This window comes from Lithobates pipiens, unplaced genomic scaffold (genome assembly GCF_037356315.1).
Source record: "Lithobates pipiens isolate NorthernLeopardFrog02 unplaced genomic scaffold, aLitPip1_a1.2 Scaffold_25, whole genome shotgun sequence".
Classification (NCBI taxonomy): Eukaryota; Metazoa; Chordata; class Amphibia; order Anura; family Ranidae; genus Lithobates; species Lithobates pipiens.
The window spans coordinates 176,218,011-176,245,683 of record NW_027507787.1 but is presented as its reverse complement, the minus strand read 5'-3'; the positions used below and the strand labels follow the sequence as shown (position 1 = coordinate 176,245,683).

Sequence of the window (27,673 nt, the reverse complement as noted above, 5' to 3'; positions counted from 1 at the left end):
CTGAGTGGAGAATGACTGAACTATGAAACGGAGGGGTAGCTAGACTGAGAGAGTATGAGTGCAGAAGTCTGAGGCCCGCGTCACTGGCATTTGCCATTACAGGAATCACAGGCGCTGCCCCTTATAGACCCCTATAGCAGGGATATGCAATTAGCGGACCTCCAACTGTGGCAGAACTACAAGTCCCATGAGGCATAGCAAGGCTGAGAGCCACAAGCATGACATCCAGAGGCATGATGGGACTTGTAGTTTTGCAACAGCTGGAGGTCCGCTAATTGCATATCTCTGTCCTATAGGTATTGCACTCACCGGAAACACTCGCCCCACACAGGGGCATCTCACTTTCACAGTATCTGCCACTGTGCAGCACTTTCCAGATCTTTGTCTGCTGTATCAGCTATATCTTTCCTGCTTGCAGTATCAGGTGCATCTTTCTCCTTTTTAAAGAGGAAGTAAACCCTGATGGGTTTCCTTCTTCTTTGCCTCCCTGCAAAGGTAAAGCAATAATGGGCTACTATTATGTGTCACTTACCTGACACAGGAGCCAGCGATGTCACCCCTGTAGCATGCAGCATCCATCTTCTTCCAGGTGTCACTGCTCCGGCCACTCGCAGCATCAGAGCAACGATGACGTCACTCCCACGCATGTGCACAGGAGCCGCCACTAACGACATATCGCCGTTAGCAGCGGCATGCTGAAGACATTGTCTTGCCTTCTGTGTCCTAATCCCATTCATGATCCAAAGATCGCCTGTGTATTCAATAAACACAGAGAAATAGATTTTACAATTACAAACATCCCCATTTTTACATGACTCACATTCACGTTTTGAATTGTAGGCCACGTGTCCTGGCCTGATACCTTCTGACATATTCAGGGAAGGAGCAGAAAGGCATTGCAGACTGAATTGGTTCTTCAAATCGCCTAAAAGCTAGCCCTAGATTTCATGGTAATTTGTTTCCCTTTTTTTAACACCCTTTTTTTTTTTTTTTTTTTTTTTTTTTTTTTTTTTTTCTTTTAAGCTATACCTGCCTTATCCATTAGTTGCTCTGTGTCCTGCTTCATGAGCCACAAATGCATTTCTAGGTGAATTATTCTTGGGGCCGTTAGATCTCCCTGCGAGCCTAGGCTGTCATGAACACACATTCTAGTCATCAGAACTAGAGGTGCTCCCAGAAACTGTATTTCTAGACAGAATGCGTTGCCTAGCCCAATGCAATTCATATAAATGAGCACTTAGTCAAGTTCGTTTTGTTGAGGGATACAAATCCTGCTCAGACTGCCTATACTACACACTGAAAGATCTTGCCATTGAATATACAGTGCACCCGTAAAGTATTCACAGCGCTTCACTTTTTCCACATTTTTGTTATGTTAGCCTTATTCCAAAATTTAATTATTTTCCTCAAATTTTACAAGCAATACCCCATAATGACAATGTGAAATAAGTTTGTTTTAATAAATTTGCAAGGGTATAAAATCTACACACCCCTGGTAAAATGTCAGGTTCCTGTGTTGTCGGAGACAAATTATTTCAGAACTTTTGACCCTTTAATGTGACCTATAAACTGTACAACTCAGTTGAACAACAAACTGAAATCTTTTAGGTAGAGGGAAGTAAAAATAAAAAATAAACTAAAGGCATATGGTTTCAGAAGTGTACACACCCTTAGACTAATGCATGAAGCACCTTTTAATTTTATTACAGCACTCTGGTTTCTTTTCTTTTTCTTTTCTTTTTTTTGGGGGTGGGGGGGGGGGGGGGGGCTAAAATGCTATTCGCATGGCACATCTTGACGTTGCAGTATTTGTGCACTCTTTGCAAAAAACACTCCAAATATGTCAGACTGTGAGGGTATCTGATACCAACATGTACTGTGACATACTGAAGCAGAGCATGATCCCCTCCCTTAGGCCACTGGGGCTGCGGGGCAGTATTGCAGCATAACTACCCCAAACCCACCTCCAAGACGACCACTGCCTTGCTAAAGAAGCTGAAGGCAAAGGTGATTTACTGGCCAAGCATGTCTCCAGACCTAAACTCTATTGAGCATCTGTGGGGCATCCTCAAATGGAAACAAAATTCTCTGGTCTGATGAAACCAAGATTGAACTCTTTGGCCTTTTAAAGGCAAGTGTCATGTCTGAAGGAAACCAGGAGCTGCACATCACCTGGCCGATACCATCCCTACAGTGAAGTGTGATGGTGGCAACATCATGCTGTGGGAATGTGTTTCAGCAGCAGGAACTAAGACTTGGCATGATCAAGGGAAAGATAACTGCAGCAATGTAAGCATCCTTGATAAAAGCCAGAACACTCTTATGGCCCGTACACACAATCCAAATATCGTATCAAAACGGTCGTCCGAGGAAGGATCGTACTATTTTCGGATCGTGTGTACACTACTTTCGACAGCCGATCACGACCGTTCGTCCGATATTTTTCGAATAGACACAGAAATTTTCCTCGTACGATTCCAGATCGTACGATTTTTGTTTAGTCAGTATAGTTGTCATCCGAAAATACAATACAAATACATTACAACGCGTGACATCGCTATTTTTTTTTTCTATCGCACGAGAATTTTCGTGACTTTATTTAGCTGTTCAATTTCTACTTGTGTTTATTAACCGAAAACGTTTGTGAGATTGGTCGTACGATATTCGGATCGTGTGTACGGGGCATTAGTCTTGACTTCAGACTGGGGCTAAATTTGATCTTCCAGCAGGACAATGACCCTAAGCACACAGTCAAGATAACAAAGGAGTGGCTAAGGGACAACTCTGTCAGTGTCCTTGAGTGGCCCAGACTTGAACCCAATTGAACATCTCCGGAGATATCTGAAAATGGCTGTGCACCGCCACTCCCCATCCAACCTGATGGAGCTTGAGTTTCTGCAAAGGAGGAGAGAAACTGCCCAAAAAATAGGCACGCCAAGCTTGTAGCATCATACTCAAAAAGGCTTGAGGCTGTAGTTGATGCCAAAGGTGCTTCAACAAGGATTGAGTAAAGGCAGTATATACTTTTGTACATGTGAAAACATGTACAAGAAGGTGCAAACCGCTAGTGCATTACTTCCAAAAACCTTTTTATCCTGCTTTTGTGAAAATATTACCTATGATAAAAAAAAAAAAATCAAGCTAGACATCCAGCAAGTGAGATGGCCATCCCCACCGACGTCACACAATGGAGAAGGTTGCGCATTTCTGGGGTCTGTCCCCCTTCCTCTGAGCTATTTTATATACATGTGATTGATTTATTTTTAAATACATTTTCAAAGATTTTCAACTTCATTGATGTTGTCATTATGGGGTAATGTTTGTATAATTTTGAGGAAAATTCAGAAGTGGCAAGTGGGGATTTGTACCAGATTAAGTGCCATTTTGTGTGTGTGTGTATATCCTATCTTTTTTTAATTTTTTTTTTTTTTTTTCCCTCCAGGCTGACATGGAAATGTCATGTTTGATTAAATGTAATTGTGAACCATTTGTGTAGCTTTTATGTTAAATTACATTTTATGTTCCAAAACCAATTTTGATTGAGGCAAAATGTTTGCTTTTGTTTGGCAGTTGCTGTTGGATTGTGGTTTGGGTAATGCTGGCACCTCAGAGAGCGGCACAGAGACAGTGGTGGCCCAGCACAGAATATTAATCTTCTGCCAGCTGAAGAGCATGCTGGATATAGTGGAACATGACCTCCTGAAGCCTCACCTACCGTCTGTTGCATACCTGCGGCTGGATGGAAGTATACCAGCTGGCCAGAGACATTCCATAGTGTCAAGGTGGGTAATGGGACCTTTTTTGGTAAGCTGTATGATTCTGTTCATGAAGAGGATGTGCGTTTTATGTCCTTGTGTTGCATATCTGAATAAATGTGATCCTGACAAGCCTGCCTTAGCTATAAGGATATTCATGAGAAAAGACTGCAACGGATTGAGCCAAAAGTTCTCCGACACCCCTTTCCCAATCCTTCCACCACAGAGCAGTAGAAAACAGGTGCTGGTGCCGCCTTGAGGCCCCACAGCCTGATAGCAGATTCAAGAAACTGTTCAGTTGGCTGTCTACATGCATGCATGCATACATACATACATACATACATGCATACATGGTCAGCCACCAATTGTGCATGTTCTCCCACTTAAAAAGATGAGGCCTGTAATTGTCATAGGTTTATCTCAACTATGAGAGGCCAAATGTGGAAACAAATCCAGAAAATTGCATTGTCTGTTTTTTTTTTTTTTTTTTTTTTTTTTTTTTTTGCAAATTATTGTGGAAAATACGTATTTGGTCACCAGCAAGGTTTCTCAGACCTGTATCTTCTTTGAGGCGTGTCTGTATGTGTGTGAGATATAGAGATTTCATTAAAATTATCAGTAAACTGGGAAATGTCACTTATTGAGCGTTTAAGCTTGACTAAAAAATTCACCATTCAGAGCTTGGTGTCGGGTGAAAAGGATGTTGTATCACATCACAGGTCACATCTCTATTGCCACCAACTTTCACCCAGAGCCCTTATAAAGGTACTTGGGCACTTCCTTCTGTCCTTTTTACTACAAGGACTTGCTACAGGACAGCCGACACATGGGTTGCAGTGTATCCTTTGGGCACCCCATTTCCAAACCTTACTCTGAGTACCCCACAGAGGAATAGCCTTACTGCTAGCAGTGGCCAAAAATCGGCACACGGAAATTGTGCCAAAAGCTCTGGCAAATCTTTGCTCTGCCAATGCGACACACTGAAACCTCTCAGCGACTTTGCTTCCTTTGCACCACAGCAGGTCCCTATTTTAACACTGGTCTCTGCATCCGAATCTGATTCTCAAGAACACAAGGGGCCTATCTGACCAACGCAGATCTCTCAGCAACTATCTGAATTAAGACCATTAGTTGGCTGAAAAATTCTGTCATCACTGTCCAGAGCCTAAAAGCACCAGCCTTCTCCGCCTGAGTTAGAAGTGCAACTTGCCTCCTGTAGAGGTAGACATGGAAAACTTTGCTTAAGACCCAGAGGCCATGTCAGAACAGGGCGCAAAGAATTCTCATCCCCAACCTCTTACACCTGATACCATGGGGTTGATTTACTAAAACTGGAGAGGGCAAAATCTGGTGCAGCTCTGCCCTGATACAGTCGGCTTCAAGGTTTTATTGTCAAAGCCTAATTGAACAAGCTGAAGATAGAAGCTGATTGGCTATCATGAACAGCTGCGCCAGATTGAGTGCTTGTGGTTTAGTAAATCTTCCCCTATGGCTCCACTCGGTATGCTTGCCAATGTAGATATGCTCACCTCCGAGTGCAAAAGCCTGTGTACTCGCACCTAATTCTCAGTCTTGCCAAGCCCCTAAAGAGTAATAAAACTGCAGAGTCTAAGAACATTTTTGTTTCACTCCCCTTATTTTATCAATGGCTTTAGCTTGGTAATTCTTAAAGTGTACTGTTTCAGTAGTAGACCCTGCTGTCTCCATCTTCAACAATCCTATAGAAGGTGTTCTCTCATTTAAGTATTCTGAGAAAATTTAAGATTCTTTTAATCCCTTCCAGACTGCCCACTGTCGTTGTACATTGGTAACTTGGAGGATATCGTCGTCATGGCAGCAGCTAGCTGCCATAACACCAGTATCCTCTTCAGCAGAAAGGTCCGGTTTAAGATGAAAGTGGTCTCTGCTGCGTATTTGCCACAAGATCACTTTTATCGGTGGCTGGAGAGGGCCCCTGGCAGAGGCGATCGCATCTGTCCCCTGCTTGGGTATGGAGACGAGTGAGGGGAAGATGGCCCCCACAGTCTCCCTATCACTGTGGGGCGGAAGCGATGTCAAAACGTCACTTCCGCACATAGCTTTTAAAAGGGCCATTTATAAAATAAGAGTAACAAATTACGTGACTAGCGCTAGCATATAAAAACTGTGCAAAACCACACGTGAGGTATCACCTCGATCAGTAGAGCAAGAGCAATATTTACAGCCTTCACTCTCTTCCGTTACTTAAAACATGGAACCTGTAGAATTTTTTTTTTTTTTTTAAACGTCGCCTATGGCAATTTTAAGGGTCAAAGTTTGTCACCGTTCCACGAGCAGGCGCATTTTGGAAGCATGACATGTTGAGTATCAATTTACTCAGCATAACGTTATCTTTCACAATGTAAAAAGAAATTGGGCTAACTTTATTGTTGTCTTTATTCAAAGTGCATTTCCAAAAAAGTGCTCTTGTAAGACTGCTGCACAAATACTGTGTGACAAAGTATTGCAGCGACCGCCATTTTATTCTCTAGGGTATTGGGGGAAAAAAATGTATGTTTTTGGGGATTTTAAGTAATTTTCCAGCAAAAAAAACTTTTAACTTGTAAACAAATCTCAGATGTATAACAATAGAGGCTTGGTCCTTAAGTGGTTAGACTCTTTAGACCCATGGATTACCTGCCCTGCAGCCACCTATTGCTGCAATTTGTTTGTCAGACTGCAGCTAATTCGGTTAGTGCAACTAACAATCCACAAGATCCAGTATTATGGGATTCCACTCTATTAAACACATGCAAATGCTGCCCCTCCATGTTAAGGTGGCCATAGATTAATCAAAATTCTTCTGGCTCAGCAGGGAGCAACTGAATTTCGATCCATGTGTGGCTGTGCCCCACGTTTGTCTCTTAAAACAACAAAAAGCTTCTGTCCAAGGGAGTGGTTTTTTTCAGTCCCTCTGTATGACAGGCTTGAAGGATTCTATTCAAACATGTTCACATTGCCAAAACGTAAAGGGTATTTGCCCTATCCTTGACCTAAAATCCCAAACTCTTTTGCGTTCACAAATCTGCAAGTTGCCTCTCTAACACAAGGAGAATGCTTGGAATTAATAGACATTTAGGATGCCTACTTCCTCATATTATGGTTTACTTTCCTTATCTGTTTCACAGTGGGGAATGAACTTTCCAATTTGTCAAACTGCCTTTTCTGAATACTCCTGAGTGCACAGGATAAGCCATCAGTACTTGATCATCCAGGTTACTGGGTACCAAGACAACTTTTGAAGCATTAATCTTCCACACAACTGTCTGCAAATGTCTAAAGGACTAGCCAGTTTCTTCAGGCTTTTGGTTGGGTGTTCTACTTGCTTCCCTGGGTAGTCTGCCCTCCAGCCTTCAGTCACAAGGTTCTTACAGGGGCACTCTGAACTTGGCTCGTTTACCCTTTTTGTGTTTTTGAGCCTGTTGGAACAGTTTGCCTAGTTGCCCACTCGTATATTGCTTGGGAATGTCCAATGGGTTATGAATAAGTTACTTGTGTCCTGTACATTAAGATGAGAGGAATTTTGCTTCCAATTTCCATTTGAGTATAGTACAGGACTCCCTCCCTAAACTACATATTCTGCACAGCTTGTACAAAACGGAGGATTTAGGAAGTGGGGTAGGGTTAAGGTAGAGGCATGTTCTCAAAAGCTTGCCAGTGTCCAATCACCTGAATGTAGGGGCATAAAACCTATGGTGTTTGAATAAGTTGCCTGTTTACTATACTGTAGGATCCTCAAATCCTCATGTAGTCTGTTGTATAACCCCAAAGTTAGAATGCTCACTTTCAATAAATTCCAAGAAAAGCATTTACCTATTTTATTGCAGCTCTGCAATCATTCACATGTTTCATTAAATGTAATTTTTAAATGCAAGCCATGTAAGAACCTGAATTTGACTTGGTATCGACCTCCTGGAGTTCCTGTATAGAAGGTGCCGCACACGGACCCCATTGGTAGATGGAATGAGGGAGCAGAGAAATGGCTTTGGTGTCCGTTTAATAAACTGTGATATTTCACATCTCATGAGTTCACCGCTCTTCTCTGAGATATCTGTTCTCATCCTTGTGGCAGTTTAAAATACAGTGTAGATCACTTCTCCCTCTGTGAATAGAAATGATCTACAAATGCTTTGAGAATCCTGAACGGCTTCTGTTTCTGTAATCTTGTGATAGCTCGGAGATTTCAGTATCAGAACCCCAAAGTGAAATACGAAGCACTCCACATACATTGCACATATTACATTAATAATAAAGATATAATCCCCCCACCCAATAAACAGACACCCCATAACTGTAAAACATTCTAATTAATACATAACACGTGCATATTTATGTGAATGGTGTATTCTGAAATGATAGTACTCTATTTGTCATGCAGATATGCACCATTCATATAAAAACTATATATATATTAAATAGTTCAAAATAATTAAAAAAGCATAACAATAAAAATATTAAATTAACAATAAAAATAATAATAAATATAATAATAAATTATATATTGTGTGTGTGTGTGTGTGTGTGTGTGTATATATGTGTGTGTGTGTGTGTGTATATATATATATATATGTATGTGTATATATATGTATATATATATATATATATATATATATATATATATATATATATATATATAATTTTATGAGAGAGATTTATATTATAGTGCAACGGATCGTCACTGATCCGTGATTCAAATGGGTCACCCTGTTCAGATCGGCACATGCAGCGATCCGTGGTCTCGGCCTAGCTCCGGAGCGGCAGCTATTTGGTGCACCCAACAGCCATTTACAATTTGATTGCTCTGTCAAATGATGGAGCGATCACATATAAACAAACCGGCGTCATGACTCTCTCCCTTCTGTAAAGTGGAGCGGAGAGATCGGATAGAAGCAGCGCTGTGGGCTGGATCTGTAGTGCCCACAGCACTACTCTGTAACAATTGCAGTCACAGCCATCCCTCCATACTCTGCCAATACTTTGCAATACTCTGCCAATACTTTGCCATTACAGTGGGGACTATATGGTGGTGGAATTTTCACAGGTTTTTGCAAATTCAGTTATTTGCTGATCCGAAAAATGATCCGATCCGCGACCCTGATCCGAGGAACGATGCGTTCCGTGAGTTTTTGATCCATTGCACCCCTAATATATATATAATTAATTTATTGCAGTTAAGAGGTTTTGCTTTCATTTACCCACGGATGAAGGAAGAAGCTATTCTCTTGCAGAGATCTCCTGCTAACTCCACCTCTAGGCTGGAGAAGCCAGAAAGGAGAACTTGAAAGAGAAGCACAGAGATAAAGTGGCATCTCTGTTTACTAAACATGCTGTTTCTGTTGCAGTCAATGCAGCCATTCTGTGTACTGAGAAGAGGAAAATAGTTCTCCAGTTGTCATCTCAGTATATTAAACCTGCAATGCTCTGAGATGAGCAGTGATTATCCTGATCTCAGCTGATCAGTTTATTAAACGGACACCTTAGTCAATAATTTGCTCTCCTTTCACAGTTCAGTCAGAGTGGAGGAGGGACAAGACTTGTATGTGGCGTTGGGCTGCAGCTCACATCTCCATTTTTTTTTTTTTATTCTTTTTTTTTTTTTTTTTTTTTTTATCATTTATCTGGGTGCCCGGAGTTCAGGTTTTAGTCCTGCCTATAGGAAGAGGTCAGAAGTTATCTGCTCATTTTGTGCAACGCAACCTGATTTAAATTCTTCTCACTTGTCCTTGAACCTTAGGTGAGGCAGCGTAGGTGTGTTTCTGCCGTGACCCATATCTTTCATTCAGAGAGGATAGTAACATTGGGGGGATGCTAAACCTGGAGAGTGCAGAATCTGGTGCAGCTCTGCATAGAAACAAATTGGCTTCCAGGAGTGTGTTTTTCATTTTTATTTTTTTTTTCCTTTTTTTTTTTTTTTTTTTTTTTTTGTCAAAGCTTAATTGAACAAGCTGTAGTTAGAACCTGACTACCATGCAGAGCTGCACCAGGTTTTGCACACTTCAGTTTTAGTAAATCAACCCCATTGTGTTCTTGGCCATTGCTTCAAACACCATTTATCTGATTACAGGGTGCTAGCTACATTCACTGTGCTGCAAGGGTTATTATTTTTTTCCTTATGGTAAAATGTTGCTAGTTCCTAAAACACTTTTAAATGGCAGACATTGCATTTTGCCGGTGCACATTTAAAGCAAATGAATACAACTATATTGTATTATAAATAACGGATTGGCATAAGGATTTTCCTTGAATTTCAGGTTTAATAATGACCCTTCAATAGACGTTCTACTGCTGACCACGCATGTGGGTGGCTTGGGTCTCAACTTGACTGGCGCGGATACAGTAGTGTTTGTAGAACATGATTGGAACCCAATGAGAGATCTCCAGGCTATGGACAGAGCACATCGTATTGGACAGGTATGTGTATAACAGGACTGATTTAATTAGAAGACATTACGGTGTATGTTAATAAATTTTGGATAGAATGGGGTAAGGATTAGAACCCCTGTTTTGAGGTTTTATTGTCTGAGGTCCCATTAAGATTTTCCCTTAATTTCTGTTTTGCCATCTACTGTTGAATCAGACAGGAAGCAAAGAGAAAATCCTCAGTAGGTACACTGACAAAAAATTCTTACAGAAGTTCTTCTTTGCTCTACTCTAATAAACATGTTTTTATTTCTTTATTGCTGTTGGTGAGCTATTCTGACTTCTGTCTGGTAAAACCTAGTCATGGAGATGGAATGTGAGGGTATATTTAACAGAACCCCTGATAGTAGTAAAAACCTGAAGGGGGTTCTTCCCACTCTTTTTCCAAGTGTTGGCTGGACTTTAAGACCATACACATGTATGGATGGTGGCAGCTTTAGGTACCCTTTCAAGTGATATTGTAACTTTTTTACCCCCTTTTAACTACTTAGTGACCAGCCATCTGCAACTTACTCTGGACGAGTGCCTGCTTTAGGCAAAGTGACGTACTGGTATATTGCTGTCTACTTCTGGGTGTAGGGCATGTGCATTTGTGCTCCCACTTTGATTGTACACAGCGCGAGCCTGTTGGCAAGTGCCGGCCAATGATTCCCTGCCGGGGCATGCTGGTTGGCTATGTAAATTCACTGCCCAGAGCTCTGTGACATTCAACACAGAGGTGTTACACATGGAGCAATCTGTGTGTTATCCCTGCACCAAAGCAGGGATAGACTTGGAGATCGAGCAGTAAAAGCAGCACACTTTACACAATTACACATAGTTGGGCACATATTCAGGCCCTTTTGATTTTCCTTAGATGTTAACCTGCTTCTCAGCCCGTAACAGTACAGTGACTGTGTATAGTATTCACACTATAAATGTCACTGGTGATGTCTGGCTGTCAGTTGGGCCCCCCAGTATCTGTGTCAGATTGCCTGCTGCACTATGGCAGTCCCAGAGTCTCTAATCACCACCATTAATAGTAAAAGAGAAATAAGTGTGTGTGTGTGTGTATGCTCTATCCTCTACCTCTATCCTCTACCTCTATCCCTATCCACAATTGATTTGACGTGAAACAAACAAGATGCGCTTTTAACTGCAGACTTTCAGCTTTAATTTGAGGGTATTTGCATCCAAATCAGGTGAACAGTGTAGGAATTACAGCAGTTTCTTAATCTGTCCCTGTGTCCCATTACTTTTGGTCCCTTAAAATGGGAGGCACATACAATTACCCATCAAACTTTCACTTTTTTTTTAATGGTTGCAAATCCTTTGCAGTCATTTACAGCCTGAAGTCTGGAATGCATAGACATCACTAGAGGCTGGGTTTAATCCCTGGTGATGCTCTGCCATTCCTCTACTGCAATTTTCTTCAGTTCCTGCTTGTTCTTGGGGCATTTCCCCTTCAGTTTTGTCTTCAGCAAGTGAAATGCATGCTCAGTCAGATTCAGGTCAGGTGATTGACTTGGCAATTGCATAACATTCCACTTTCCCTTAAACTCGTTGGTTGCTTTTCGCAGTATGCTTCGGGTCATTGTCCATCTGCACTGTGAAGCGCCATCCATTGAGTTCTGAAGCATTTTGCTGAATATGAGCAGATAATATTGCCCGAAACACTTCAGAATTCATCCTGCTGCTTTGGTCAGCAGTCACATCAATAAATACAAGAGAATTCGTCGCATTGGCAGCCATACATGCCCACACCATGACACTACCGCTACCATGCTTCACTGATGAGGTGGTATGCATTTCAGGAAATGCATTTCCTTCTCCATAATCTTCTCTTCACATCACTCTGGTACAAGTTGATCTTGGTCTCATCTGTCCATAGGATGTTCTAGAAGGCTTTTTTTAGATGTTTGGCAAACTCTAATCTGGCCTTCCTGTTTTTGAGGCTCACCAATGGTTTAAATCTTGTGGTGAACCCTCTGTATTCAATCTGGTGAAGTCTTCTCTTGATTGTTGACTTTGACACACATACACCTACCTCCTGGAGAGAGTTCTTGATCTGGCCAACTGTTGTGAAGGGTGTTTTCTTCACCAGGGAAAGAATTCTTTGGTCATCCCAAAGTTGTTTTCCATGGTTTTCCGGGTCTTTTGGTATTGCTGAGCACACCGTTGTAAGGATGTTCCAAACAGTTGATTTGGCCACACCTAATGTTTTTGCTATCTCTCTGATGGGTTTGCTTTTGTTTTCTCTTCAGCCTAATGATGGCTTGCTTCAGAGTGACAGCTCTTTGGATCTCATATTGAGTGTTGATAGCAACAGATTCCAAATGCAAATGGCACACTTGAAATGAACTCTGGACCTTTTATCTGCTCCTTGTAAATAGCATAATGAGGGAATAACGCTCCTGGCCATGGAACAGCTGAGCAGCCAATTGTCCCATTACTTTTGGTCCCTTAAAGTGGGAGGCACATATACAAACTGTTGTAATTCCTACACCGTTCACCTGATTTGGATGTAAATGCCCTCAAATTAAAGCTCATCTTGTTTGTTTCATTTCAAATCCCATTGTGGTAGTGTATAGAGCCAAAATGATTAGAATTGTGTTGATGTCCAAATATTTATGGACCTGACTATATATACACAGTTGTGATCATAAGTTTACATACCCTATTCGAATTTGATTTATTGGCCGTTTTTCAGAGAATATGAATAACACAAACATTTCTTCCACTCATGGTTTGTTTGGCTGAAGCCATGTATTATCAATCAACTGTTTACTCTCTTTAAAGTGGTTGTAAACCCTTACAAACCACTTTGACCTACAGGTAAGCCTAGATTAAGGCTTACCTGTAGGTCCAAGCAATATCTCCTAAACCTATATGGTTTAGGAGATATTTGCCTGAAAACGGGCACCGCTGTCTACGGCGCATGCGCCGTAGACAGCGGCGCACTGAGCGCGGCAGTTCCAAAAATGGAGCTGCCGCATTTGTCGACTCCCGTGCGCATGCGCGGGAGTGACGTCATCGCGGCTTCGCCGAATGACAGCGGCGGAGCTGCGAGACGCCACCAGCAAGATGGATGCGGCGGACTACAGGGGACAGCGCGACTTCGCTGGCTCCTGTGTCAGGTAAGTGACACATAATGGGCTACTATGCGATGCATAGTAGTCAATTATGCTTTACCTTTGCAGGGAAAAAAAGAGGAAGTAAACTCATCAGGGTTTACTTCCTCTTTAAATCGTAATGGCAATAAACTACCCAAATGACCCTGACCAAAAGTTTACATACCCTGGTGATTTTGGCCTAATAACATGCACACAAGTTGACACTAAGGTGTTTGGCTATTAAAGGTAACCATCCTCACCTGTGATCTGTTTGCTTGTAATTGATGTGTGTTAATAAAAGGTCAATGAGTTTCTGGACTCCTGACAGACCCTTGCATCTTTCATTCAGTGCTGCACTGACGTTTCTGGATTCTGAGTCATGGGGAAAGCAAAAGAATTGTCAAAGGCTCTGCGGGAAAAGGTAGTTGAACTGTATAAAATGTGAAAGGTATATAAAAGGTATATAAAAAGCTATCCAAGGAATTGAGAATGCCAATCGGCAATGTTCAAACTCTAATCAAGAAGTGGAAAATGCAGGGGTTCTGTTGTGACCAAACCAGTCGGGTAGAACTAAAATTTCAGCCACAATTGCCAGGAAAATTGTGCGAGATGCAAAGAAAAACCCACAAAAACACAGGACTCTGAAAACGTGTTGGTGGTTTCAAGATGCACAATAAGGAGGCACTTGAAGAATGATGGGCTGCATGGCCGACTCACCAGAAGAAAGCCACTACTACACAAATACCACAAAGTATCCTGCTTACAATACGCCAAACAGCCCAGAGACGAGCCTTAAACTTTCTGGCACAGTCATTTGGTGTGATGAGACCAAAATGTAGCTTTTTGGCCACAACCATGAACGCTTCATTGAGAGGAGTCAACAAGGCCTATGATGAAAGGTAAACCATTACTACTGTGAAGGTGTAATGCTGATATTTTGGGGGTGTGCAAGTTACAATTGCACAGGAAATTTGGTCAAAATTTGTTGGCAAGATGAATACAGTATGCTATCAAAAGAATTCTGGAGGAACGTTTGCATCCATCAACCAGGAAGCTGCGCATGGGACGTACTTGGACGTTCCAACATGACAATGATCCAAAACACAAGGCCAAGTCAACCTGTCATTGGCTACAGCAGAATAAAGTGAAGGTTCTGAAGTGGCCATCTCAGTCTCCTGACCTCAATATCATTGAGCCACTCTGGGGAGATCTCAAACATGCAGTTGATACAAGACGCTCCAAGAATTTACAGTAACTGGAGGCTTTTTGCCAAGAGGAATGTGCAGCTTTACCATCTGAGAAGATAGAGCCTCATCCACAAATACCACAAAAGACTTTAAGCGGTCATTGATGTTAAAGGAGCAATACACTGTATTAAGAACTGGAGTTTGTAAACTTTTTTGATCAGGGTCATTTGGGTAGTTTATGTTGTTGTTGTGATTTAACCACTTGCCGCCCGCCCTATAGGCAATTGACGGTGGCAAAGTGGTTTCATAATCCTGATCGGACGTCGTATGACGTGATCAGGATTATCAGCCGCTGCGCGCCCCCGGGGGCGCGCATCGCTGCGATCGTTGTTGCGGGGTGTCAGTCTGACACCGGCAACTACGATCTTGGTAAAGAGTCTCCGATGGAGACTCTTTACAACGTGATCAGCTGTGTCCAATCACGGCTGATCACAGTGTAAATGGGAAGAGCCGGTGATCGGCTTTCCCTCACTCACGTCTGTCAGACGCGAGTAGGGGAGAGCCGATCGGCTGCTCCTCTGACAGGGGGGGGTCTGTGCTGATAGATTATCAGCACAGCCCCCCCCCCCCTAGGATGCCCACACTGGACCACCAGGGACGCCACCAGACCACCAGGGAAAAGGTAATCCTCCCTAGACCACCAGGGATGCCAGTCAGCACAATGGATGGGCATCACTGATTGGCATGCATTATTATTTGGCACTGATTGGCATCCATTAGTACAGTATAACACCTGTGCTGCCTATGAGTGCCCACCTGTGCTGCCTATGAGTGCCCACCTGTGCTGCCTATGAGTGCCCACCTGTGCTGCCTATGAGTGCCCACCTGTGCTGCCTATGAGTGTCAATGCCGCCCCATCAATGCCGCCCCATCAGTGTAGCCCCATCAGTGTAGGAGAAAACGTACTTATTTACAAAGTTTTGAAACTGAAACAAAAAAAAAACATTTTTTTTTTCACAATTTTCGGTATTTTTTTATTTGTAGCGCAAAAAATAAAAACCGTAGAGGTGATCAAATACCACCAAAAGAAAGCTCCATTTGTGGGAAAAAAATGATAAAAATTTCATTTGGGTACAGTGTAGCATGACCGCGCAATTGTCATTCAAAATGCGACAGAGCTGAAAGCTCAAAATTGGTCTGGGCAGGAAGGTGTTTAAGTGCCCGGTATTGAAGTGGTTAAAGAGTAAATACAGTTGATTGATAATGGCTTCAGCCAAACACGAACCATGAGTGAAAAATGTTTATCACTTATATTCTCTGAAAATATAAGTTCTGCCAGGGTATGTAAACTTGTGAGCACAACTGTATGTGTATATATCTCTAGCATATAATATACCATAGTTTGGCTTGCATGAAAATTATAGCATCTACAATCAATTTACTCTTATTGGGATTTTTTTTTCTTTTTTATCAGACATGTAGCAGAATACATTTAAATGTATGAAGACATTTAGATTTGTTTTATAGTAGAAAGTAAAAAATATTGGGCCTGATTTTTTTTGTAAAAAAAATAAAAACCCAGTGGTGGACAAATACCATCTAAAAAGCTCTTTGAAAAGATATGCATTTTTTGTTCGGTTACAGCGATGCATGACTGCGCAATTACCAGTTAAAGCATGCAGTGCACATTAGCGAAAAATGGCCTAGTCATGCAGTGGGTAAAATTCTATGGAGCTCAAGTAGTTCATTTCTGTGTTTTGGGTACATGTACCCAGTGAAGTGACAGACCTCAGGTGTTAGAGAGGAAAGATCTTCCTCTCTAAGTTTGTATATGTTTGTAAATGTGACTGCTTATCTGCAGTCTTTACAGCCCTTCAAGTGCACAATATTTACAGCTTGTTTGAGCTATCGGAAAGCAGTGGGTGGGGAGATGAAGTCAAGCTGCAGAGCTCAGTGAGGAGAGTTCTGACAGCTGATTGATCCAAAAGGACACGCCCCCCCCCCCCCCCTTCACAAAGGAACAGAGCTGAGGCTGTTGATCACAGGCTGTGTGCTGGAGCTCACTCCCGTTGCCTTTTTTTTCTTTAGGTTTCAGGAAAACTTTTCAAATGACTCGGGCAGATAGCAGAGGAACAAGGCAGCAGAGAGAAATTACATTTAGTGCTCTGGGTTGAGACAAGTACATTTACTATAGAAGGATTTGTTTGGCTCATATTTCATATCAGAGGTTTACAACCACTTTAATGGTTGTCTGTCTATTTCAGAAACGAGTAGTTAATGTATATCGGCTAATTACAAGAGGAACTCTGGAGGAGAAGATTATGGGTCTGCAGAAGTTCAAGATGAGCATTGCCAACACCGTGATAAGTCAGGAAAATGCCAGCCTGCAGAGTATGGGCACTGACCAGCTGCTTGACCTGTTCACTCTGGATAAGGTAAGGTCAATGTTGGTGAACTTTGAGCGTTACAGCTGTCCTTAACTGGGTTGACTAATGTAAGTTGTAGCAATTCTTATAATTTAACACAAAACGATTAAGTTTTAATTTTTAAACACTAAAGAAATCAAATCTATAAAACTTTAAATTCTAGTTAAAGGCCAAGTTCACCTTTTTAGGAGCATGTTACATTACAGGCATTTTTAGGGTGTAACATGCTATACAAAAAAGTGCATTTATTTTTTGAAGGGGTTTTATATTTTAATTCAAAAATAGTCTGTGATGGCGACAGGCACATTAAATTCATTTTTTTTTTATATTTTGTACATGTCTAGTACTTGTCCTTCCTTCCTCAGATGGCTCATTCCCCTCTCCTTTAACAATTTACACTAGCGCATAAACAGCAAACACTTGCTGCCAGTAACAAGTTGGTGATAATTGGGCTTGGGCACATTTAAATTATATTTTCTGCTGGGAAGATGTCTTGTTGCATCTGTGTGCTGTATCTGTTATCTGGGTGTCTGGCTGCCTCCAAAGGAAAATCCTTACCTCTGTCGCTTATTAGTGGCTGCCTTGGTGGAATGAATCAGAAAAACTTGCCTGCAATATTGCTGGGCAAAGCTGCCTGCTCGCCTGCCTGGCAACTCTGAATATTCATCTGTGTACCACCAATCTACATAAATTCACTGCTTTAGTTGTATCATCTGTTGCCATCTATGTAAGAGGCATCAAAGTGTAGCTGGTAGGTTGTCTGGGAAATGTTAAGCTACATTTAAGTCGCAACCTTTACATCGTTTTCGGTTGCCGATAACTTAAAGCAGTATTAAATCTAGTCGGCTTTTATGTGTGAAAACCTTTTTTCTTTTCATACATCAGGGGACACCGAGCCATAGTAGATACTATGCGGGTTATATATCTAACCGACAGGTGATTGACACTGGCACACCCCTAAGGCAAGATGTGTACTCCCCTATATAACCCCTCCCATTACTGGGAGTCTTCAGTTTTTTCGCCAGTGTCTAAGGTGTTGGTCACGAGTGTAGATGTGCTGTGCTGAGCTCCACTGGAAGCAATCCTTGCTGGGGCTAGCCATGCTGACCGGATCCATTCTGATGCCTTTTCATGGGCTAATTGAATGGTACCCGGGTCTCGTGTCCGTAGAAACTAGGTTTTGCTTGTGAACACTTCTCTTTAGAGAGCTGGGCCCTGGGATGCAGTATTTTTTGATAGTAAGGCCATAAAGTTTTTACTGGCAGGATGCTGTCACAGATCCAGGATTGTGGGTAACCCGAGGTTTCCTAAAAGGTTTCGGAACCCACCGTGAAGGGTGAAGATTGGGTCTTTATCTCTGATAAAACACTGCTGCGAGGAAAAGCTAAGGGAGATTTTCTCAGGAATTTCTCCTTCTGTGTATAATGTTGTCATGCCAATGTGTCACCACTGGGGGCCATATTGAGCACTCACCGTCCTGACACTGGAAACGGCAAGGAAGCCTTCATTCTCCTCCAGCCGCAACAGATCCTCCAGTAAAAAGGTGGGGTCTGGTCTTCTCCTGTGCCCCCAAATTGTTCCCCCCTTCGGTGGATGGGATGACAGAGCAGTTGCCTTAAAAAAAAAAAACACGCAGCAGAGGATTTATCCCCACCATGTCTGACGCCGCTCGCACAGGAAAGTGGTGGGGGGCGTGGCTAATGGTATAAGACGCTGGCCAAGCGTTCAGGAAGTGATTTAAGCGCTGTGTGTATAGCTGCTGCCTGGTGGTGGAGGGACAGAGCAAAGAGGTTAGTTGGATCAGGTTTGACACATTTCCCTTTGACACATTATACTGTAAAGAGGCTAGGATTAATAGCAGCTATTGCGCTGTACTATAGCCTAGCAGTTCACATTCTTTTGCTGGTAGTGCCAGGGACCAGGAACTTCTCTAAGGGGTCAATGGTTGCACAACAAACTAAAACCATTTCGAAAACAATGTCATCCTCCTCAGTGTTGCGGCCGGTCAGATTGAGCTGTCAGGGGAAACTGTGCTTGCAGTCGCACAAGACTCTTCAGCCCCTGAGTATGTCACACGAGAGGTTTTGTCTTCTACCATTGTTAATTTGGAAAAGATTGATGCCATTTTATCCCTCCCTAGTGGGGTCAAACGTAGTAGAGCCCAATCTAGTGCTCAAGACCCTCCTTTGGGGGTTCAGGAAGCTGGGGATCAGGTAGATCTTCCCAAAGTTTTGGAAGATACTGGTTTATCCTCTTCTGAGGATCCTAATATGAGTAACAACATCACAAGACGGGTTGCTTGTGCACTCTTACTAAGTTGGTTCGTTCAACTTTTTTGCCACCTCTTGATGATCCCAACTCTAAGTTGGGATCATTAAAAGCTCCTCCATATAGGGATGCCTTTCCTATTCATGCATGGCTAAGGAAGCTTATGTATGCTGAATGGGAACATCTGGATAAACAATATTATCCACCTAAGACCACACTTTATCATATGGAACAAGATTTCTATAAGAAATGGGGGGGGGGGGGGGTTCCAGCTATTGATGCTGCAATTGCCTCAGTTTATAAGAATCTCACATGTCCGGTTGATAATGCGCTCATGTTGAAGGATCCAACAGATAAAAAGTTGGAGCCTCTTTCTAAAAGCCATATGGCTTTAGCAAGTTCAGTAGCGCAGCCGGTTCTTGCCGCAGTTGGCGTATCCCAGTCCATTAAGGAACAGTTTGAGGCGATGCTTGAAGCTCTGCATGATGAACAGGCCCAACATTGCGAACTGTTTCACAGTAGACGCTGTGATATGCTGTCATTCAAATCTCATGGCTTATGCTTGGACTAGTGCATTCTCGAATTCTTTGGCTGAAAAGTTGGTCAGCCGAAGCACTGTGTAAAAAGCTTAGCTAGATTCCCTTTTCATGGTGAACGGCTATTTGGAGATGATTTGGATAAATGCCTACAAAAGATCTCTAATGGCAAAAGCTTTCTTTTACCAGTAAAGAAGCAATTCAGACATTTCTCCTTTTTAAGTGGGCGGCTTCTTCTGTACCAGGGACTTCAGCCTCTAGGCCAGGGGTGCTCAACCTGTGGCTCTCCAGCTGTTGCAAAACTACAAGTCCCATCATGCCTCTGCCTCTGGATGTCATGCTTGTGGCTGTCGGAGTCTTGCTATGCCTCATGGGACTTGTAGTTCCGCAACAGCTGGAGAGCCACAGGTTGAGCACCCCTGCTCTAGGCACTTTCAATGGCCTAAACTATCGGGTTCAAGGGGAAAACCCCAAGTACAGCACCAAGGTCAGAAGAGATCTTGCGGCAGCCCACAAAATAGAATGCTAAAGCCGCCTTATGAAGGGGTGCCCCCGCTTGCTCGGGTAGGGGGAAGGCTCCTGCAATTCTCAAGGATCTGGCAGGAACAATGTCGAGACAGATGGGTGGCATCTGCCGTTTCTCTAGAGTGCTGAGATTTTCCGTCTCCTCGGTTTCTAAGGCCAAATGTTCCCAAGGACCCAGAGAAGGCAGCTCTCCTAGCGCTAGATCATCTATCCAAGTCGGGGATATCAGAAATCCCCCTTAGAGGAACAAGGCACAAGTTTTTATTCAAACCTCTTTACGGTTCCAAAACCAAACCGAAGTAAGACCTATTCTAGATCTCAAAGATCTGAATCGGCCCTTGAACATCCGATCCTTTCACATGGAGTCAATCCTGCCAGTTGCCATCCTCCAAGGAGGGGAATTTTTGGCTTCTATCGTTATCAAAGGTGCAGATCTCCACGTGCCAATATTTCCCACTCACCAGAAATTTCTGCGCTTCGAAATAGAAAATCATAATTTTCAGTTTGTGGCCCTGCCATTTGGTCTAGCCACAGCACCACGGGTGTTCTCAACAATTCTAGCACCTCCTCTAGCCAGATTAAGGGCTCAAGGCATAACAATCCTAGCCTACTTAGACTATCTGCTTTTAATAGCTCGTTCAGTTTCAGTGCTAAACCACAGTCTGGTCACAACTGTAAGCTACCTGGAATCTCTAGGCCGGATTCTCAACCTAGAAAAATCCTCCTCAAAACCATCAAGGAGATTACAGTACCTGGGTCTGGTCATAGATACCAAACAGTTATTTCTACCCCAGAAAAGAATCAGTTCCACTGTAGAGCTAATTCAACTCATCAAAGCAAAGAAAAATCCTTCCATTCGGTTGTGCATGAGACTATTGGGGAAAAATGGTGGTCTCCTTTGAGGCTGTCCCTTACACGCAGTTTCATTCAAGATTGCTACAAAACACAATTCTGTCGACCTGGAACAAGAAGGTTCAGGCATTAGATTTTCCAGTTCGCCTGGCTCCCGACATGCGTCGGAGCCTAAATTGGTGGTTGATATCCAGCAACCTTCAAAAGGGAAAATAGTTTCTACCAGTCTCCTGGAAAGTGGTGACAACGGATGCCAGTCTCCTAGGCTGGGGAGCAGTCCTGGAAGAGGATTCTGTCCAGGGGAAGTGGAAAGGACCTTGCCTATCAACAGTTTGGAGATTCGGGCAGTTTGTCTGGCTCTAAAGTCCTGGACGGTCAAACTGAGGGACTGTCCTGTCAGGATTCAGTCCGACAATGCCATGGCGGTGGCTTAAATCAATCACCAGGGGGGGCATGAGGAGTCGTACAGCCCAAAAAGATGTGAATCATGTTCTGTCTTGAGCAGAACACAACGTCCCTTGAATATCAGCAATTTTCTTTCCCGGGATAGAGAATTGGCAGGCAGACTACTTGAGTCGCCAACAATTCTTTCAGGGAGAATGGTCTCTTCACCCCGGCATCCTCCTAGTGATATGGCAGGTGGGGTACTCTGGACGTGGAACTGTTCGCATCCAGATTCAACAAGGTCGACAACTTTGTCAAACAAAGGATCCGCTAGCTTGCGGAAAACAGACACTTTAGTCTTCCCTTGGGATCGGTTTTCTCTGATCTATGCACTCCCTCCAGTTCTGCTACTTCCGCGTCTTCTAAAAAAAAAAAAAACAGTAGTTAGCCCAGTTTTTTCTTATATTGTGAAACATGGTTACATCAAGTAAATTGATACCCAACATATTGCAAGTCAGAATTGTGCCAGTTCGTGGAATGGCGACAAACTTTTACTCTTATCGCCGATATTTAAAACATTCTGCAAGTTGCAGGTTTTGAGTTGAAGGAGGTCTGGGCTAGAATTTATTGCTCTTGCTCTACCAATCACAGCGATACCTCACATGTGTGGTTTGAACAGTTTTCATATGCGGCGCTACTTGCGTATGTGTTTGCTTCTGCGCGTGGCGGGTGTGGGTGTTTTTTTTTTTTTTTTTATACGATGTTCTTTTTAAAAAGAAAAAAAAAATTGTCACTTGTATTCCTATTACAAGGAATGTAAACAAGGGAAAACAAAGCATGGGGACCTATTTAAATGAGATCTGGGGTCAAAAAGACCAAGTCTCATATTTACACTAAAATACATTTTAAAAAAAAGGCCCTTTGCCTGATCCCCTTACACAGTTGAACATCATATCTAACCCCTTCCAGAATAGCTAAATTTCATCCCGACTACAGCCCGGGGTGCACTAGGTGCCCTAGCCCTGCTGGTACATTCTACCACTTAATGTGGTTGTGTCCTAAAATCCAGGCGTACTGGACACAAATAATCACATTCTTGCATGACCATATGGGCTCGCCCCTCCAACTGGACCCGAAAGTGTGTACTGGGTATACTCCCAGACACCACTATTGATAAATACTTGGCAACATTCCTACACTCAACATTGTTTACTGCGAGGAAGTTAGTGGCTAAATATTGGATGCGACCAGCTCCTCCGACAACTCGCGAATGGGTCACTGAAATTAACAGTAAGCTACCCTACATAAAAATGGTATATAGACATCGCGGTTGCCCTGCTAAATATAACAAAGTATGGGATAGGTGGTTGGAAAACTTGTATAGAATAACCTTGCTACGGTCCTGGGATCCTACAGCAACCACCCACAGGGATCTGTGCTGGATGACTAAGTCCGAGCCCTGCCGCTAATGCTGAGGATGAGGTGTGTTGGTCTGGGATGGGAAAAGGGTATGTGCCCTTGGGTACTATGGATTGTAAGGACATTCCAGGGGGAGTGTGTTTATGCAACAATATGTTCCTAATCCTAAATTGTAACACATAATCCGGGGGGGAACCTCCAATAGTAGATTGTCCTTGTTGTTTGATGTATGTCTGTACCCACTGTATCTTTATTCCTTAAGTTTTCAAATAAACTTGTGCCCTTCAAGATCTATGGGTGGAAGTGATGTTTTGATGTCGCTTCCATCCTGCAATGGTATGGCGATGGGTTGGGGCCATCTTCCCCTATCTTGTCTCCATACCCAGAAAGAAGGATCTGCCTGCTCTGGTACACGACAGAGTGCCCGGAAGGGGGCCCTCTCTGATTAAAAGCGATCATGCGGCGAATCCACCGCAGAGACCACTTATTGGAAACTGGACCACCCGCTAAGGATACCGGGGTGATTACCATCAAACGAAAGGTTGATCTTTCTCAAAACATGATAAATATTTTAAATATTTAATTTGAATGACAATTACCAAGTCATGCAACACTACACCCAAAGTGTGATAATGCTGAAATCTGAAAATTGGCCTGGGTAGGAAGGGGGTGAAAGTGTATGTCTGTCTGGTTTTTAGGTGATTAAAAAGCCATAAGCTTTCCGAAACCACCAGTTAAGAGACGCATAACTTAAAGCAAATCTGTCATGGAAGAAACGGGAGATTCCACTGTTCGATTGCCTTAATTTGAAAGCTGTCCAGTGTTGGAAAGGCTGGCAGTGCCATACAAAGCTGTCTGCTTGTGGAATATCCATTGTGATGTAACTGGATCTTTTTAATGTTTTCTCAGGATGGAAAGCGTGAGAAGATGGAGACATCTGAAGCCGGCGGAAAAACTTCAATGAAATCAATCCTCGACAACCTTGGAGAACTGTGGAACCAGGAGCAGTACGATTCAGAATTTAGCCTGGACAATTTCATGCATTCTCTCAAATAACTTCTGCTGCTCAAGTTTCCTCTGTGGTGTTTTTTTTTTTTTTTTTTTTTTTTTCCCCCCCATTCTTTTGTTTTTTTGCTGATATTCAGCAGTAGCTGAGACGGTACCATCAATAAGATTTTGCAAGATGGATTTACATCTAGGTGGAATCTTAGCCAGGAACGGGAGAGATTGTGTCAAGGGAAATTATGCAGTCTTAAAGATGCTATGGATTTGAGAAGACTTGAATCCTCTGTTATATACTGGTGCGTCGTCCTTCAGCTGGAAAACAAAATCAAACTGATTTTATGCACTGCCAGCTGCTATTTCTAACATTATCAGAGTATTTCTTCTGAGGAACTGGTTAATGAAATGTTTTTATTTGACCTGTAAAACGTACAGGGTTCTTGAGCTTACCTGCCCATCCCAGGACTGTGTGATGCCATGCTGTCTGAGGGCCATTGCTGGTTACAGAGGCGATGTTGCACCAAGCAGTGACTATAGCAGTAAGGCTATGTGCACTCGGATGTTCGCAAGCCACTGAAAAGGCTGCTAAATGCAGGATGTTTCGCTGAGGCTTTATCTCCCCCAGTCTTTAATCTGTTTTAATCCTATTTTTTAAGAAATATTTGCAGTTTTAGTCAGTATTTTTTTTTTTTTATATTTTTTTTTTTTTTCCAGACCATTTGCTAGCTGCTTTTTGGGTGATGATTGCACAAAACAGGAAGAAAGATTGACAATGGAAAGTAAACGGGTTAAATTTTCAATCAGGCTTCTAATGACTACATGATACAAAGACAGGAGATGGAAATAATACCATCTCATGTTTAATTTTTGAAACCAGAAAGACGCAATGGTAACCCTTGTGTGGATGAAAAGGCAAGTAGGTCTGCAGTTGGATTAAACCTGGATGAGACTGAAGATATCCCAGTGCACATACCCTAAACTAAAGCCACCTTGTAAACATTCAGTTTTAGGCTCTTGGTTGTAAGAATATAGCGCCATCTTTTTTTATAAAGGTTGTAAAAAAGATTTTTTTTAAATTAACTTTAAGAAGCTACACGTTTTGTGTTTGTGGTTCTGGATTAGGCATTTAACGACCAACGCCAGACTGGAAAGTCAGGCTTGCGCTGCTTGTGGCTTTCCTTTAGTTTTGTTAGCAAGGCATTCTAGGATTGCAGTTTCTGCCTAACTTATGGGAAGCAAGTTGTTCAAGCCTAGTATAAAGCAAACATTGTGCTTTTGGGGTTTAAATGAAGCTTTCAATGCACACTAGAGCCCTCACGTGTGAGAATTGTCTGAAAGGGAGGTGCCCACATCCATCAGATTAAAACTGTTCTTTCTCCTCTACACTATAGAAAGAACAATGTCATTATCTGCAAATTTCAAAACCAAAGCCCTGCATGTACAGAAAAGATTGCTCATGCCACCATCAAACTATTCCCAGGAGACGGACACACAGGCTGAAATACTTCCTGACTGCCTAGTAATCACAGCATGCTGTGGTGCTTTCCTCTGTTTCTACATCAATACAAGGCATAGTAATGATTTGGAGGCTAGCAGAAGGAACCACGGTGCACATAGACAAGGATGTGACACTCCAGGAAGTGTTGAATGCATAGGATATTTCAGGCAACCTGGCTTTTACAGATTGTGATTATCTGTAAAATAAAGAGTTAATACTTACCCCTACCACCACAGACAGCGCTTTAATTTGAGATCAAAAACTAGTGATGGTTCACTTCTATGCTTTTAAGTGATGCTGCGGATCTTGAGAATCTCTTGTGATAATCAGTTGGCATAGTAGTCAACGGGGTTGATTTGATAAGCAACATGGGCAATTTTAATCTTTTTTTTGATATGGAGTGATTTAACCAGTACTGTACGTCCTTTCCTCAAGGTAGAGGTCCATAGTAGACGTTTAATGGCTCAATAGGGCAGTGAATCATTAGGAGTAGAAGTTGCAAACCGATTGAAAAAATTGGCTCTCTATGGAGTAAGCTACACAGGTAACACATATTCACATCTTTGTAGAATTCAATTGCACATAAATGCATGTTGCTTTGTAGCCAAGCCCTAAAAGAAGAGTAGCGTTTGCTTAGCCCAATCTGGCCCTTCAATACACAGGGTAATCTGAAAAAAAAGTGCAATTGGATGATTTAAAGGGTTAGTTCACCTTTATCTGATTATCTTGCTAGAAATGTAGGCCATTTATGTTTTTCCCAAAGCCAGGGCAAAGTCTCTAATATCCTGTCTTGTTGCTAAAATTCCAGCTATTGCTGCTTACACCCATCATTACAGAATTGAGCTGTCAAACCCCCTGCACTTGTGTGGTCCACTACCTCCTCTGTGGCAGCATTGCTAAACTTGGCACTACTGTGATGAGAAAAACTGCATGCAAAAGGGTTTGAATCAACTGGGAGTGCCTTGGTAATGTCTTAGCGACAAGGCAGGATGAAATGTTGCAATCTCTGGGATATTTTTGGCCAGGTTCCAGGAGGTATGTAAATGGCCTACACCTGTAACAAGAACATTTATTTAACTTTGGTCCGAGCTGCACAGTTAAGGGGATGCCTAATAGGTTGTTTTTTTTTGTTTTTTGTTTTTGGAAAAGGTGAACTAAAGCCAGCATAGACAATTCAAATCTCAGCCGACTCCTGCTGAACCATGTATAGGCAGTCTTGAATGTACCCAAGTTGATCAACTTGGTTACAACCAACCTGTTGGATTTTACATGCGCGGTTATAGCTGCTAGCAATAATCACTGTGTTCTCTTTGCCAGGAGTACACAATGGCTGCACAGGAGGGATTAGCCCATTAACACTGACCCGTGGTTGCAAGGAAAAAAATCGCTCAGTCTATGGCTGGCCTAACCCTTTAAACAAACATTGCTTTAGGTGGCTAAGTAACTGTTACTGTATTTAGTGCACTAAACCATTGAAAAAGTTCTGATGAGAACAGCTTGACTGTCAAATTCATTTTCCAGTCTCTGCTATTGAGAATACCTGGTTCTCTGGACTTCTGCTCTATTAACAGGAGAATCTGGTCATTATCTGCAAAGTTTTTTGCCTTTTTTCGCATTTTTTTTTTTTTTTTTAACCATAAAGCCCTTTCATAAGTCATTCTCTCCATACGAGACAAAGCATATGCGTTTCCCAGGTTTTAAGACTGGCTCTTGCACACACATTTTTTATATATTTAGCAGACTGGGTTCCTTCCCTGTGTATCTGTAGGTTTGTTGTATACATTGGATAACCCTCAGCCTTTATATTTGTCCATACCTTTTTGGTGGGTGTTTGAGGAAAGAGTGGATTGTTGCACACTTAAGAAAATAATGAAATCTTGAATAACACATGACCACCTCTTATGTAAGATGCAGGAAACAAGGAAAAAAATGTAACCTTTATGGAAAAGAGCTTTTGTCACAACTTTTAACAGTGGCATGCTGTAATGAATTACCATTCCATTTAAAACTTTGAGAATAAAAAAAAGTACTTTTTTTTTTTTTTTTTTTTTTTTTTCTCTCTCGTTTGTATACAATTTCCATACTGATTTGTACTGGGGTGTGTAAAAATGCATCAACACTAGTACTTTTACATACAGTGCTTCACTTTTTCCACATTTTGTTATCTTAAGCCTTGTTCCAAAATTGATTAAATTCATTATTTTCCTCAAAATTCTACAAACAATACCCCATAATGACAATGTGAAAAAAGTTTGAAATCTTTGCAAATTTATAAAAAATAAAAAATAAAT

The 27,673-nt window shown here is 42.2% G+C and overlaps 1 protein-coding gene across 2 annotated transcripts in view; it reads left to right on the top strand.

Annotated features, from left to right (window-relative positions):
• The window catches only part of BTAF1 (B-TFIID TATA-box binding protein associated factor 1), a 176,689-nt gene extending 149,270 nt beyond the window's left edge, over nucleotides 1-27,419 (top strand). For both annotated transcript variants that reach the window (XM_077455229.1, XM_077455228.1), the window contains exons 31-34: nucleotides 3,571-3,782; nucleotides 10,025-10,184; nucleotides 16,737-16,907; nucleotides 23,792-27,419. In XM_077455229.1, coding sequence (XP_077311355.1) covers nucleotides 3,571-3,782; nucleotides 10,025-10,184; nucleotides 16,737-16,907; nucleotides 23,792-23,938 — 690 coding nt within the window. In that variant the 3' untranslated portion in view covers nucleotides 23,939-27,419. The remainder of the gene's footprint in view (nucleotides 1-3,570; nucleotides 3,783-10,024; nucleotides 10,185-16,736; nucleotides 16,908-23,791) is intronic.
• Nucleotides 27,420-27,673: the final 254 nt, after the last annotated feature.